We start from the raw sequence: 16,550 nt of genomic DNA, 5'->3' as shown, positions 1-16,550 counted from the left end.
CTGCTTTTTTTTTTTTTTCCTTTTATATCCGACAAGCTTTATTGCAAGTATTACAAACTAACAAAGCCTTACTATGTCACCATTAAGAGCCTCTCCTGCATCTGATACATTTCTTCCCAATAGGGATCAAGTGATGAGAGCAATTGGGGGAGAAATGCGTGAGAGGCATCTCCTCCGTCTTGTATCTCCTCAACAATAAATTTACCCAAATTTTTTTTCTCTTTCTCAAACTTTATTAGAAAAAACTAAAATAAAAAAACTCCAAAATGTACAATCACCGGAAAATGTTAACTATAAGAAACGATAATCTCCTCCCACCGCACACCAACTGTCTCAGAATAGACCAATCACAAAACACGACCCTCCAGACACTCTGGAACTCGGAGCCGCTCACTGCAGGAAAAGCAAAAACTGAACACGGCGCCATGCCGGGAGGATCCCCGGTGTGGTGGGACCATCTCGTGGATCTTCACGTCCAGCTTCCACCGCCTGAGGCTTCTGCTGTGTCTTCAGAGCAGTAAAGGAGGCTCCGCGTGGAGTATGAGGCCTCTGGTGACGGGGGGTGGTGGAATGATTGACCAGCACCATGCGCCCCTCTCAGATTCGCTTGTCTTCCTCTGGCGAGCAGATCACAAGCTCTTTGCTGCCAAAGTCCCACCAGGCCGTCATGTGGAAACCCATATTGGACAGGACAACCAGGTACTCCAGGAAGGCAAAGATGGTGTACACTACAGAGAAAAAGAAAAAAAAATAGGATTTTTATAACAGCTTACCTGTAAAATCCTTTTCTTGGAGTACAGTGCCTTGTGCAAGTATTCGGCCCCCTTGAACTTTTCAACCTTTTGCCACATTTCAGGCTTCAAACATAAAGATATAAAATGTTTATTTTGTTGTGAAGAATCACCAACAAGTGGGACACAATTGTGAAGTGGAACGAAATCTATTGGATTTTTGAAACTTTTTTAACTAATAAAAAAAATGAAAAGTGGGGTGTGTAAAATGATTGGGCCCCCTTGCGTTAATACTTTGTAGAGCCGCCTTTTGCTGCGATTACAGCTGCAAGTCGCTTGGGGTGTCTCTATCAGTTTTGCACATCGAGAGACTGAAATTCTTGCCCATTCTTCCTTGCAAAACAGCTGGAGCTCAGTGAGGTTGGATGGAGAGCGTTTGTGAACAGCAGTTTTCAGCTCTTTCCACAGATTCTCGATTGGATTCAGGTCTGGACTTTGACTTGGCCATTCTAACACCTGGATACGTTTATTTGTGAACCATTCCTTTGTAGATTTTGCTGTATGTTTGGGATCATTGTCTTGTTGGAAGATAAATCTCCGTCCCGGTTTCAGGTCTTTTGCAGACTCCAACAGGTTTTCATCCAGAATGGTCCTGTATTTGGCTGCATCCATCTTCCCCTCAATTTTAACCATCTTCCCTGTCCCTGCTGAAGAAAAGCAGGCCCAAACCATGATGCTGCCACCACCATGTGTGACAGTGGGGATGGTGTGTTGAGGGCCATGAGCTGTGTTGCTTTTACGCCAAACGTATCGTTTTGCATTGTGGGCAAAAAGTTGGATTTTGGTTTCATGTGACCAGAGCACCTTCTTCCACATGTTTGGTGTGTCTCCCAGGTGGCTTGTGGCAAACTTTAGACGAGACTTTTTATGGAAATCTTTGAGAAATGGCTTTCTTCTTGCCACTCTTCCATAAAGGCCAGATTTGTGCCGTGTACGACTGATTGTTGTCCTATGGACAGACTCTCCCACCTCAGCTGTAGTCCTCTGCAGTTCATCCAGAGTGATCATGGGCCTCTTGGCTGCATCTCTGATCAGTCTTCTCCTTGTCTGAGCTGAAAGTTTAGAGGGACGGCCAGGTCTTGGTAGATTTGCAGTGGTCTGATACTCCTTCCATTTCAAAATGATGGCTTGCACAGTGCTCCTTGGGATGTTTAAAGCTTGGGAAATCTTTTTGTATCCAAATCCGGCTTTAAACTTCTCCACAACAGTATTACGGACCTGCCTGGTGTGTTCCTTGGTCTTCATGATGCTCTCTGCGCTTTCAACAGAACCCTGAGACTATCACAGAGCAGGTGCATTTATACAGAGACTTGATTACACACAGGTGGATTCTATTTATCACCATCAGTCATTTAGGACAACATTGGATCATTCAGAGATCCTCGCTGAACTTCTGGAGTGAGTTTGCTGCACTGAAAGTAAAGGGGCCGAATAATTTTGCACGCACCACTTTTCAGTTCTTTATTTGCTAAAAAAGTTTAAAATATCCAATAGATTTCATTCCACTTCACAATTGTGTCCCACTTGTTGGTGATTCTTCACAAAAAATTAAAATGTTATATCTTTATGTTTGAAGCCTGAAATGTGGCAAAAGGTTGAAAAGTTCAAGGGGGCCGAATACTTTCGCAAGGCACTGTACATCACGGGACACAGAGCCACAGTAATTACTGTCTGGGTTATATGGCACCTTCACTGGCACACCCTAGATGGGAAGTTCAATTCCCCATATAACCCTTCCCCTTAGCGGGAGTACTTCAGTTTTGTAGTAAAGCAATACACATGTAACAAGAAAGAGGGGAGGGACCTCTGTGTCCCGCGATGTACTCCAAGAAAAGGATTTTACAGGTAAGCTGTTATAACAATCCTGTTTTCTTTATCGTACATCATGGGACACAGAGCCATAATAGTAACTATATGGGATGTCCCAGAGCAATGCGATCTGAGGGGAGGGAGACAAACAAAAGTAGGGTGCAATCAGACCTGAAGGCCTATACTGCTGCCTGCAGTACACTGCGCCCGAAGGCAATATCCTTATACCTCCTTGCATCCACCTGATAGAATCTGGTGAAAGTATGGACTGAAGACCAAGTTGTGGCCTTGCAGATCTGAGCCATGGAGGCCTGGTGATGCACTTCCCACAAAGCACTAACAGCCCTAGAGGAGTGCGTTTTAACCTGGACAGGTGGAACCTTCCTGTTCAAGCCATAAGCTTGAATAATTACCTGCTGAATCCATTTGGCAATAGTGGATCTTGATGCTGCCCGTCCTTTCCTAGGACCTTCAGGCAACACGAACAAAACATCCATTTTCCAAATCTGAGCAGTCACCTTCAAATAGATCTTGAACGCTCTCACTACGTCCAAAGAATGTAGTGACTTTTCTTCCGTAGAACAGGGTTCTGGAAAAAATGAAGGTAAAACAATATCCTGGTTTAGGTGAAAACCTGAAACCACCTTTGGCAGAAAGCTAGGATGAGGACGCAATACTACTCTATCCTTGTGAATGATTAAATATAGCTTTTTACAAGAAAGCGCCGCCAACTCTGATACCCTTCTTGCAAAAGAAATGGCTACCAGAAAAACTAGCTTCCTTGTCAAAAGGACCAAAGGAATGTGTCTTATCGGCTCAAAAGGCTGTTGCTGTAACTAAATTCAATTCCCGAGGGTTCAGAAGTGCTCTAACCGGTGGATTAAGCCGCATTACCCCCTGTATAAAGCTTTGGACCAAAGAATGTGAAGCAAGCGGACGTTGAAACAATACCGAGAGCTGGCCCTTGATAGTACTCAAGGCCAGCTTCATCTCTAAGCTCATTTGCAGAAAGGCAAGGATTCTACCTATGACAGGGATATGCAATTAGCGGACCTCCAACTGTTGCAGAACTACAAATCCCATGAGGCATAGCAAGACTCTGACAGCCACAAGCATGACACCCAAAGGCAGAGGCATGATGGGACTTGTAGTTTTGCAACAGCTGAAGGCCCGCTAATTGCAGATCCCTGGCCTATGCCATACTTTATATGATGCCAACCCCTGGATTCACACCAGGAGATATACGCCTTCCAGACTCTATAATAAATGACTCTGGAAGCTGGCTTCCTTGCATTATTCAAGGTAGGTATCACCGAGTCTGAAAGCCCACGATTCCTTAGAACGTGGGTTTCAATAGACAAACCGTTAAATTAAGCATTTGTAAAGTAGGATGGATCACGGGTCCCTGCGATAGCAGGTCTGGACGTGGTGGTAGGGTCCATGGGGCCCCTACAGCCATCTTTACGAGCTCTGAATACTAAGATCTTCTGGGCCACAAGAACCACTGACGTCCTTTCTTGCCTGATCCTGCAAAGAAGTCGAGGTAGCATCAGAATAGGAGGGAATGCATAAATCAGGGATAACTGATCCCACGGGGTCACCAACGCATCTGTTCCGCATGCGAGTGGATCCCTTGTTCTTCACACAAAGTTGTTGACTTTGTTGTTGAACCTGGACACAAACAGATCTACATCCGGGATCCCCCATCTCCCCCATAGCCAGGAAGATGTCGGGGTGAAGAGACCATTTCCCCGGGAGCAACTGCTGGCGCCTTAAGTAGTCTGCCTGCCAGTTCTCTACCCCTGGAATGTTGATTGACGGCACAAAATACACTGCACGTTTTTCTGCCCAGGTTAGGATATGGTTTACCTCTCCCTGGGCTGCCTGACTTCTGGTGCCCCCTTGGTGATTGATATAAGCCACTGCTGTGGCATTGTTGGATTGAATCCTGACAGGAGAATTCTGTATCCTGAATGTCCAGGCCCTTAGGGCTAGACGCGCTTCCCGAATCTCTAGAACAGGGATCCTCAAACTACGGCCCTCCAGCTGTTGCCAAACTACACATCCCATGAGGCATTGTAAAACTCTGACATTCACAGACATGACTAGGCATGATGGGAATTGTAGTTCCTGAACATCTGGAGGGCCATAGTTTGAAGACCCATGCTCTAGAATATTGATGGGTAAGGTCCTTTCGGTTCTGGGCCATTTCCCTTGGACAGATGCTTCTTCCAGGACTGTCCCCCCAACCTGAAAGGCTGGCATCTGTTGTTACCACCTTTCAGGTAACCGGTAAGGATTTCCCCTTCTGCAGATTCTCGGATGTCCTCCACCAACTGAGGCTCTGGTGCACTTTTGTTGACAAAGGCATTGGAAAATCCAGTTCCTGAATCTTCTTGTTCCAGGCCGATAGGATACTGTTTTGCAGCAGTCTCGAATGCAACTGAGCGTAGGGAACTGCTTTGAATGAAGCCACCATCTTCCCCAACAACCTTATACAAAAGGTGAATAGAAGGCCCCTTCTTTGCCCTGACCCTTTGGACCAGCTCCTTTATGGTGCTGATCTTTGCCTGGAGTAAAAACACCTTCTTATGGGCTTTATCTATGACCAGACCCAAGTACTCTAATCTTCTTACTGGCTTTAAAGAAGATTTCTCTAGGTTGATGACCCAACCTAGGAATTCAAGGTAGTTGACTGTGGTTACCACGCTTTGATCCAAGCGGACTACCGACCGGTCTATTAAGAGCAGGTCGTCCAGGTATGCTATTATTGTTATACCTTGATTCCTTAATCTGGACAGAGCAAGGGCCATGCGTTTTGTAAACACCCGAGGTGCAGTAGCTAGACCGAAAGGTAGAGTTACAAACTGAAAATGAAGTCCTTCTACTTCAAAACGCAGATACTTCCGGTGAGCGGGGAAAATAGTAGTAATAGATGTTGACTGATGCCAGAAGATCTCCCCCTTGTAGGACGGAGACAACAGATTGGATAGATTCCATGTGCGAAAAGAGCGAATCTTCAGGAACTGGTTTAGATCTTTGAGATCTAGAATGGGTCTGACATCTCCATTTGGTTTTGGTACTGTGAAAAGGTTTGACTAAAACCCCAACCCCTGCTCTTCCATGGGGACCACCATGATCACTTTTTGGGACAAAAGTTGGTCGAATGCTAAAAAGAGAGACTTCTTTTTCTCTGGATCTTTGGGGACATTTGACCTGAGGAAACAAGGAGATGGGAATTCTCGGATCTCTAGTTTGTACCCTAGAGCTATTGTGTAGGCCACCCATCTGTCCCAAAGTTCTTCCTGCCAGACCTTTTGAAAACTGCAGAAGTCTTCCCCCTACTCCAACGAGCGGCAGGGCGCCCCTTCATAAAGAGGCTTTAGCGTTCTGTCTTGTAGATTTCCTCCCCCAGGTCCTCTTTTGTCCCTGGGGTTGACCCTGAAGTTTTCCTCTTGAACCTGACAGTGGAGGCCGTCGCGATTGCCTGGAGGCCGATGCCTCTGGCCCTGGAGAAAAGGCCCGGTTAAAATGAGGGACTCTTTTTCTTAACTGTCAAAAGGGTACTTTTCCCACTTGATATTTTTTGGATATATTTGTCCAAATCCTCCCCAAAACAGCCTTTCACCACGGAAAGGAAAACCAGCCAGGAGCTTTTTGCATGGCTCTTCGGCTGACCAACCTTTTAACCATCAGATTCTACGCTTATGTACAAACCCAAGCGTAACGCAAGAGGTGTGAAGAATAGAATCTCAATAGAAAACACAAAGCCGCTGGCAGCTCGGATAATTCCCAGGCCTGCTGTTCAGGAAAAACCTTGAGTACTTGTTTCAAATGATCTCTCAAGGATTGACATACCCCCAATTGCCGCCCCCTGCAGGTTGAGCCGCTGAACCTACCAGAGAGAAAATGTTTTTTTTTAACAGGAATTCCAACTTTTTATCGGTTGGATCCCTAAGCATTTGAGCGTTGTCAACCGGACAAGTCAAACTTTTACTCACAGAGGATGTAGCAGCGTCCATTGCTGGTGTAGCCCACATCTTTGTCAATTTTTCCTCCATAGAATAAAGCGTTGAAAACTTTTTAGGGAGGGAAAAAGTGCTTATCTGGGTGACCCCACTCACAATACATAAGCTTTTCTAGTAATGAATGGACAGGAAAGGCACGCAAAGGCTTGAGGGGGCTGCAATGAACCCCAGCAAGAAGTGGGCTCTTCAACCGACGCTTAAATGTGGAGCAGGACCATTTCAGTAAGAGAATGCACCAGCAACTTCTCAGCATGTGAAGCTGAAGAAGGCCCTTCCCCACTCGATTCTTCGGAAGGGGAGTCATCAGCCTGTTCACGGTCCCCTGATGGGGGGATTCATCTTCCCCCTGCCAGTGTCCCTCTGTTTGGGGATCCTGGGTGGTAGAAGGGGGCCTAATGCATTTTATTCCACTCCATGAAGACGTGATTAAAGCCACTAATCTTTCCTCCAATCCACTCATAACTGAGGAGAAAACCTTCTCAGTTATATAGACAGGGGCTGAAGTGTCGGAAGCAATTTCAGCCCCTGATGGGTCACTCTGACCAGCCTCTTTAGTATGGGATGGTGTTGCTGGGGGAGGGGTCCTTAGGACCTGAGAGCGACTCCTTTGTGTCTTTGCGGCATTTGAACCACCTCTTCTGGTCATAGGGCCGAGCACAAACGCAGAGGTACCACCAAAAAAAATGCACCCGCTGCTGAGCCAATAGTCCAGCAACTGCCGCTGCTATTAAGCTCAGCCTGATGCTTAAAGTAAATGTTAAAAACAAAAGTTCTTGGCGCACAAATGGAAAAAACCTTTTGTAGAGAACGCTTTATCCAAATATAAGGTTAATTGTTGTCTCATAGAGGGCCTATAATTAGTCTCAATGTGCAGCTGCTAGACCACTTTGGACATGGTGGAAGAAAGCAGAAATTGAACCATCAGAAGAACAGCGCATCAGAGAGACTCATAGTCTGATGTGAAAAGCATAAAAACAATTTATTAAAATGAAAAAGAAAAAAACTCAATAAAAGACGTCTGATCCTCCAGGGATCTTAAAACCTTTACATCAGTCAATCACGACAATAAAACAAGCTGTTTGATAAAGCGCATGCGCGCGAAACATGTTAGCAGGCCGGTCGGCATGACAACAACCCCCCTCGCTACGGAGCCTTCCACGTGACCAATAGTGACCCGCAACCGTTCGGGCAAGCGAAGCGCTGCGCTCCAAGCCTCTCCAACACACAAGGTGGACGCCACCTTGTGTCCAACTTGGATTAACATCCTTCAGCGCTTACTGCACCTCCGTCCCGGAGCACAGGGAGCAGGATTGACCCTTTTTCTTCCACTCCTCCAGCTCAGCGTGACGGCGCCCCAGCCCTACAGTCCAGCCATTAACAAAAGTGAGTGTCTTTTGGGAACTCAGTTCCAACCATTTATTTACACCTATATACGAACTTCACTGGTTCCCCCTGCCTCTGGGAGATAATCACCCACAATCATTCAATCTACGTGTACAATAGACTACACTAGCAACACAGCCCTGTTTTTACCAACATCTCAAAGTTACGAGTAGAAGATCCCAGGGTTAACTTATCATCAAGCAACTGTTGTTTTATTGTCGTGATTGACTGATGTAAAGGTTTTAAGATCCCTGGAGGATCAGACGTCTTTTATTGAGTTTTTTTCTTTTTCATTTTAATAAATAGTTTTTATGCTTTTCACATCAGACTATGAGTCTCTCTGATGCGCTGTTCTTCTGATGGTTCAATTTCTGCTTAAAGTAAATGTGCCTGGGAATGCCAGTGTCACCCACTCACATGCCTCCCGTCCGCTCTTTGTCCCTCCTTCAGCTGTATGCACCCGAAAAAAGGTGCATTTTATAGCTACGCAGCCTGGGTTGTGAACGCTGAAGCGCACTGACGCCAAGCCCCGCCCCCTTCCTCCGACCACCTATCGCGCCCCCCCCCTCCCTCATCTATTTCAAAATAGAGCGTTTTCCCACACGAGCGGACTCCGATCCTGGCCGGACTGCATGGAGGAGGACTGGGGGGAGGAGGAGGAGAGCTGCCGAAGGGCACTGCCGTAATGGTGGCGGGAGCGGCGCGCTACACCGCCGTCTAATGCTATGCTCCCTCTGCCTGGAGGAGAGCTACCTGAGGGGTGATATTCCTGGGAGAAGAAACCCCTCCCCCCCTTTCCCACGACTTTACCTGGAGCCTGGGCCGGAGGAAGAGTGCAGCTTGTGACACAGAGTGAGACTGACAAGCATGGACAGGTATGGGCTCTTCACAGCCCCCGGTGGTGACTATAGGCATGACAACATTTACTTTAAAGGATAAAACCCACAAGAATTAGAAAAATTCTTTAGGAATCTCCCTTCCCTTATCCAGCTGCAGGATTCTGCGGCAACAGACCCAATCTTCACCTCTCACGGTGGGCTCCATTAGAAAACCTTCAGGAACCGGTGCCCCTTTTTATCGGGGGATCCACAGCCCTGGGCCTGTAAAGCACCCCGCCAGGAATATGGCTGAAAAAAAACAAATACTGGATCTCGGGGTCCAGCTCTCTAAAAAGAGAAGCGTTACAGCCAAAACCCTGTTTCTTCGGACACGAGGCCCGGGTAACATTCAATTCAGCCTGGAAAAGACACTTTGAATGGATCCGGTTGCATGGATTGCCCCAGCAAGGAATATTCCAGTGGAGCTCAGCCCAGCACATCTTCACTCGTGACCAACACCTAAGACACAGGCGAAAAAACTGAGGTACTCCCAGTAAGGGGAGGGATTATATGGGGAATTTAACTTCCTGTCTAGGGTGTGCCAGTGTCCAATCACCTGAAGGTGCCATATAACCCAGACAGTAACTACCGTGGCTCTGTGTCCCGTGATGTACAAGAAAGAAAACGATGAGTTCCTCGAGATCAGGGACCAATCACCACACATAGTAAGACATGTAACAATGCCCCCCCCCCCAATCTACACCTTCCCGCCCCTCAACCCTCCCCCTAATCTACACCTCCCCGCCCCTCAACCTTCCCCCTAATCTACACCTCCCCGCCCCTCAACCCTCCCCCTAATCTAAACCTCCCCGCCCCTCAACCCTCCCCCTAATCTACACCTCCCCGCCCCTCAACCCTCCCCCTAATCTACACCTCCCCGCCCCTCAACCCTCCCCCTAATCTACACCTCCCCACCCCTCAACCCTCCCCTAATCTACACCTCCCCGCCCCTCAACCCTCCCCCTAATCTACACCTCCCCGCCCCTCAACCATCCCCCAATCTACACCTCCCCGCCCCTCAACCCTCCCCCTAATCTACACCTCCCCGCCCCTCAACCTTCCCCCTAATCTACACCTCCCCGCCCCTCAACCCTCCCCCTAATCTAAACCTCCCCGCCCCTCAACCCTCCCCCTAATCTACACCTCCCCGCCCCTCAACCATCCCCCAATCTACACCTCCCCGCCCCTCAACCCTCCCCCCTAATCTACACCTCCCCGCCCCTCAACCCTCCCCCTAATCTACACCTCCCCACCCCTCAACCATCCCCCAATCTACACCACCCCGCCCCTCAACCCTCCCCTAATCTACACCTCCCCACCCCTCAACCCTCCCCCTAATCTACACCTCTCAGCCCCTCAACCATCCCCCAATCTACACTTCCCCGCCCCTCAACCCTCCCCTAATCTACACTTCCCCGCCCCTCAACCCTCCCCCTAATCTACATCTCCCCACCCCTCAACCATCCCCCAATCTACACCTCCCCGCCCCTCAACCCTCCCCCCTAATCTACACCTCCCCGCCCCTCAACCCTCCCCCTAATCTACACCTCCCCACCCCTCAACCATCCCCCAATCTACACCACCCCGCCCCTCAACCCTCCCCTAATCTACACCTCCCCACCCCTCAACCCTCCCCCTAATCTACACCTCCCAGCCCCTCAACCATCCCCCAATCTACACCTCCCCGCCCCTCAACCCTCCCCTAATCTACACCTCCCCGCCCCTCAACCCTCCCCTAATCTACACCTCCCCGCCCCTCAACCCTCCCCTAATCTACACATCCCCGCACCCCTACAATTATCCTAATCTGTAGAAAGCAGTAAAATCTCTATAAAATAATACCAATAATTCACTTTTGACAAAATCTTGGGAAAATAAGTAGAAATTTGACGAAAGGAAGCTTTAAAAAAACTGATGGACTGAATTATGCAGCAAATCATCAATTCTGACCTTTTATATAGATCAGCCCCCCCGATGTACGAGTTCCCCCCGTGCCGAAACCCTACCTCCGGCCTCACAGTACATGTTGTGGCGGAAATAAAACACGATGGAGATCAGGAACGCCAGAAGGTTGAAGAGGAAGAGATGTTTCTTATAGGTGTAGGACCTCCGCTCCTGAGACAAAGAGAGGAAAATGTCACCTGTAGGGTCCACAGACACAGGAAGAGTCACCGACACCAAGGGGGTCTCCACTGAGACCGGCCCCCGGGGGGAATTCCTCCAAAACCCTCCATGTCCCAACAGTAAAAAACGTTTATACTCACAAAATACAAGAACGGGAATAGAAAACATGGACTGAAATGCTGGAGGGCTCTGGATGGGGCTGGGGGTCACTGTGGGGGTTGTAAAGGGGGTCACTGTGGGGGGCTGTGATGGGGGTTAGGGGTCCCTACAGCAGACTCGGTGGCCCTGTAAGTGGTGAGGTTTTTGGAGAAGGCTGGGGAGCACTGTAGAGGGCTGGTGGAGGTTGTGGGAAGCTGGGCAGCACTGTGGGAGGTTGGGGGATATGCAGCTTGCTGGAGGCCTGAGAGAGAAGAGACAGGAGAACCCCTGACCTAGAGGATGGGCCTTACGTGCCCCCCAAAGGACGGGCCTCAGAGGACAGACCTCACGTGTCCCCCAAACGACAGTCCTCACATGTCCCTCAGAGGACAGGCCTTATATGTTCCCCAGAAGATGGGTCTTACTACTCCCCCAGAGGACAAGCCCTACATGTCCCCCATAGGACAGGCCCTAAATATTTCCCAGAAAACAAGCCTCACATGTCCCTCAGAGGACGGGCCCCACGTGTCCCCCGGAGAACGGGCCCCACGTGTCCCCCGGAGAACGGGCCCCACGTGTCCCCCGGAGAACGGGCCCCACGTGTCCCCCGGAGAACGGGCCCCACGTGTCCCCCGGAGAACGGGCCCCACGTGTCCCCCGGAGAACGGGCCCCACGTGTCCCCCGGAGAACGGGCCTCACGTGTCCCCCGGAGAACGGGCCTCACGTGTCCCCCGGAGAACGGGCCTCACGTGTCCCCCGGAGAACGGGCCTCACGTGTCCCTCGGAGAACGGGCCTCACGTGTCCCTCGGAGAACGGGCCTCACGTGTCCCTCGGAGAACGGGCCTCACGTGTCCCTCGGAGAACGGGCCTCACGTGTCCCTCGGAGAACGGGCCTCACGTGTCCCTCAGAGGGTGGACCTTACTACTCCCCCATAGGACAGGCCCTAAGTATTCTCCAGAGGACAAGCCTTGCGTGACCCTCAGAAGATGGGCCTTACAACTTCCCCAGAGGACAAGCATTACGTGTCCCCCATAGGACAGGCCCTAAATATTCCTCAGGGGATGGGCCTCACGTGCCCCTCAGAGGACAGGTCATATAACACATGGACCAATTCTGATTTGGGGGAAGGAAGATGTAGTGTGATGGCGTCTTTACATTTCCCGTCTTATAGAGATAATAATTCCCTTCTCCAGGTGTGTGCGAGATTCTGAAATTCTCTTCTATTGGTTGGGAGGACACAGTGGGGGGGGGGTGAGATTGATTGGTGGATAACGCCAGGCATTGCTGCGTGTTAGTGGCATGAAGGATGATGGGACGTGTCAGTCGAGTTTCATTAGGAGAAGGGTGGGGGATGGAGGAGGTCCTCACACTTACCTCACAACTTACAGAAAGTTTCCTGCTCTTCCTCCATATGCGAAGCGTTGTGATCATGTGACCGAGAGAAAAGAACATGAAGAATGAAAACGCCAACTGATGGATCCCTGCAGAGAGAAGAGGAGAGAATGACTGGAAGTCTAAGTGCAGGAGCCAGCAGGGAGTACTAAAGGGTCAGTCATTCCAGCCAGAGGGACTCCGGTAGAGATCCCTATACTATACAGATCTGAGTGTTCCCACCCACTATGGGATCTTCAGATCCTTATGTTACGTTCTCGTTAATATAAACTAATCCAGCAGGGATGATGGGAACCCCTCACAATGGGCACAGCGGGTGTACAGACCCGGGAACTCAGCACAGGGATGGTGGGAACCCCTCATAATGGGCACAGCGGGTGTACAGACCCGGGAACTCAGCACAGGGATGGTGGGAACCCCTCATAATGGGCACAGCGGGTGTACAGACCCGGGAACTCAGCACAGGGATGGTGGGAACCCCTCATAATGGGCACAGCGGGTGTACAGACCCGGGAACTCAGCACAGGGATGGTGGGAACCCCTCATAATGGGCACAGCGGGTGTACAGACCCGGGAACTCAGCACAGGGATGGTGGGAACCCCTCATAATTGGCACAGCGGGTGTACAGACCCGGGAACTCAGCACAGGGATGGTGGGAACCCCTCATAATGGGCACAGCGGGTGTACAGACCTGAGAACTCAGCACAGGGATGGTGGGAACCCCTTATAATGGGCACAGCGGGTGTACAGACCCGGGAACTCAGCACAGGGATGGTGGGAACCCCTTATAATGGACACAGCGGGTGTACAGACCCGGGAACTCAGCACAGGGATGGTGGGAACCCCTCATAATGGGCACAGCGGGTGTACAGACCTGAGAACTCAGCACAGGGATGGTGGGAACCTCTTATAATGGGCACATCGGGTGTACAGACCTGAGAACTCAGCACAGGGATGGTGGGAACCCCTTATAATGGACACAGCGGGTGTACAGACCCGGGAACTCAGCACAGGGATGATGGGAACCCCTCATAATGGGCACAGCGGGTGTACAGACCCGGGAACTCAGCACAGGGATGGTGGGAACCCCTCATAATGGGCACAGCGGGTGTACAGACCCGGGAACTCAGCACAGGGATGGTGGGAACCCCTCATAATGGGCACAGCGGGTGTACAGACCCGGGAACTCAGCACAGGGATGGTGAGAACCCCTCATAATGGGCACAGCGGGTGTACAGACCCAGGAACTCAGCACAGGGATGGTGAGAACCCCTCATAATGGGCACAGCGGGTGTACAGACCCGGGAACTCAGCACAGGGATGGTGAGAACCCCTCATAATGGGCACAGCGGGTGTACAGACCCGGGAACTCAGCACAGAGATGGTGGGAACCCCTCATAATGGGCACAGCGGGTGTACAGACCTGGGAACTCAGCACAGAGATGGTGGGAACCCCTCATAATGGGCACAGCGGGTGTACAGACCCAGTTCAAGGGTAATCCCCCCAGAATGCACATGCATGTAAATTTAGTTTTTGGCCTCAGGACAATAAAGGATCGGAGGATTAATTGTGTAGGTTGGCCTTAACACCAGTCTGGCCGGGCTGTGTTTGGAAGTTCTGCCTGGTCATGTGAGTGGTGAGGAGCACATGACAGGTCAGAACCAGGTCTGGTTGGATGTTTAGGTATCGGCCTTCTCTGAGCCAATCAGTGGAGTGCCGGGGCCCACTGAGGAGTCTGGGAAGGGGGGTACTTAAAACAGATGTGGGTCACGTGTTCGGGGTTCCGGAGTTGTTCGTGAGGCCCGTGTGGTCTGTTCTGGTTCCAGGACCGGGGTAGCCCTGTGAGGGGTCCTGGTCACGGGGTGTTCGACACCCCGCAACATGTTCCTGTCAGTGGCCCCTGATAGACCCGTCTGGTGTGGGGTGAGGATCCGTCCGTTCCCAAGTCTCGGAACCGGCTGGTCCGAGGCGCAGTAACTGAGGGAGGATTCAAGGTGTCCGGGTGTCCGGGTGTGCTCTCGGCTTGGAGAGGCACCGCAGCTCATGGAAGTGATCGGGGAGGAGTCTTCGGAGGAGGGCCGGCAAGTGGCATCCTGAGAAGTGTCTGGATACTGAGTTGGGAAGGACATTGACGAATTCACACTTTTCCAGTACCATTGAGGAGACGGGAAACGTTTCAGGTACTGAGGAAAAGCTTGGCTAGAGATCTGTTCAGCCTTGAAGTGCCCAGCTGCGAGTGGCTACTCTCTGGGTGGAATTAGAGACTTTACTAAACCTGCAGTTCAAGGTGCCTGAGTTCTTCACCCCGTGCCCTCTGTTCCCTAAGAGAGAGACTGTGTTAATTGAGAGTTATTACTGCAAAATAAAACCTTTTAAAAAGGACATCATCTGTGTCAGCGTTCAAGTCGTTGGGTATCAACCCTGGGAACCCCTAGACGTGGAAGAACGGGCCAGGAGAAGGTAACCGGTAAGCCCATAAAGTCAAGGCCGCCCTGCAACGGGTTCTGGCCGCTACACACACAAAGCGGGAATCTGAATGGCGGAGAAGGCAGCCTTACCGTGGTTCTCATTGGACGATACGTAGGTCAGCAGGAGAAGGCAAAGGATCTCCACCACGTTGAGCAGGAAGTTGAGGTAGCAGGCCCAAGAGGACACTCCGGTGCCCACATAAAAGTTCAGGTAAGCCACAGCCACCAGAAGACGGGGTGCAGAGTGCAGCCCAATGGAGAACCTCCAGACGTACCGCTGTGGGGTGACTCCACCAATCGCTGCACTTATGGAGGGCAGGTAGTTGGGAACCTGGAGAGAGTAAGCAGAAAATAAGGGGGGTCAGTTCAAATCCCCACATCCCCATTGTTTCCATAGATAACAAGACCCCCAAAGTGAAGACTGCGCTCCAAGATGTCAAACCAGGATATCAGGGCAAAAGCCATGGAAAATACGGCACCCAGAGGGAACCATACACCAACCAAGGCCACTAGATGAGACCAACTGGTCTAAGAGAAAAAGACCAAACCAGACAAACCATTGTATAAAGATATCAAGGAAACACGAGACGCCTCACAAGGTATTATCCCAAAGGGAGAGTCAAAAGAACCCTCGGGGCCGAACATTGCCTGGGGTTGGGCCTGACTAACAGACAGAAAGCCCAAAGCGGACAAAGAGGTCCATATGGACATCGGGAAGGTCTAGGGCCCCAGCTGACAGAGCTGCTGATGACTCTAATGACTACGAACCTACAAGGGGCCCCAGGATCCTGGTGGCAATTCCTCCTGAGAACAGAAGTTAAATGCCTCCTGAGACGCTAGGAGACTATGGGCCGAGGTCACCTGAGACAACCGGACGGTCTTCATGTGTGCCTTTGGGAAGCCAAAAACAACTAATCCCAAAGTGAGAGCAGACCCCAAGTCCTCACACAACAGGGCAGCTGGGGCAGAAGATGGCTGGAGGTGAGAAGAGAAGTCACTATAGGTGGGTAGTGCATGCTGGGTAGAGGAGGAGTTATAAAGGGGGGGGTGGCTTACAACTTTTTCTGCTTGTCAGTCTCTGGATCTCCAGTAAGCGGCAGTATAACCCATCTGTTGTTGGGTTCCTGTGTTTCCCAAGGGGCATTGGAGGAATCCACCTTAGTGATAATGAGCTGAAGCCATCCTCCTTCATGGTCTGCAGCCTCCTCTACCTTCATGGTCTGCAGCCTCCTCTATCTTCTCCTCCAGCCTCCTCTATCTTCTCCTCCAGCCTCCTCTATCTTCTCCTCCAGCCTCCTCTATCTTCTCCTCCAGCCTCCTCTATCTTCTCCTCCAGCCTCCTCTATCTTCTCCTACAGCCTCCTCTATCTTCTCCTCCAGCCTCCTCTATCTTCTCCTCTATCTTCTCCCCCAGCCTCCTCTATCTTCTCCTACAGCCTCCTCTATCTTCTCCTCCAGCCTCCTCTATCTTCTCCTACAGCCTCCTCTATCTTCTCCTCTATCTTCTCCCCCAGCCTCCTCTATCTTCTCCTCC

The 16,550-nt window shown here is 50.6% G+C and overlaps 1 protein-coding gene across 3 annotated transcripts; it reads right to left on the bottom strand.

The window, feature by feature from the left end:
* Positions 1-210: 210 nt before the first annotated feature.
* On the bottom strand, positions 211-15,347 carry LOC143958894 (acyltransferase PGAP2-like; the record flags this gene model as incomplete). Of its 3 annotated transcripts, none has more annotated exon segments than XM_077467875.1 (4): positions 211-728; positions 10,896-11,004; positions 12,529-12,635; positions 15,107-15,347. In XM_077467875.1, coding segments are annotated over 4 exon segments (588 nt in total), but the record flags the coding sequence as incomplete, so codon positions are not given.
* Positions 15,348-16,550: the final 1,203 nt, after the last annotated feature.

This window comes from Lithobates pipiens, unplaced genomic scaffold, assembly GCF_037356315.1.
Source record: "Lithobates pipiens isolate NorthernLeopardFrog02 unplaced genomic scaffold, aLitPip1_a1.2 Scaffold_63, whole genome shotgun sequence".
Classification (NCBI taxonomy): domain Eukaryota; kingdom Metazoa; phylum Chordata; class Amphibia; order Anura; family Ranidae; genus Lithobates; species Lithobates pipiens.
This window is presented reverse-complemented; position numbering and strand designations above follow the sequence as displayed.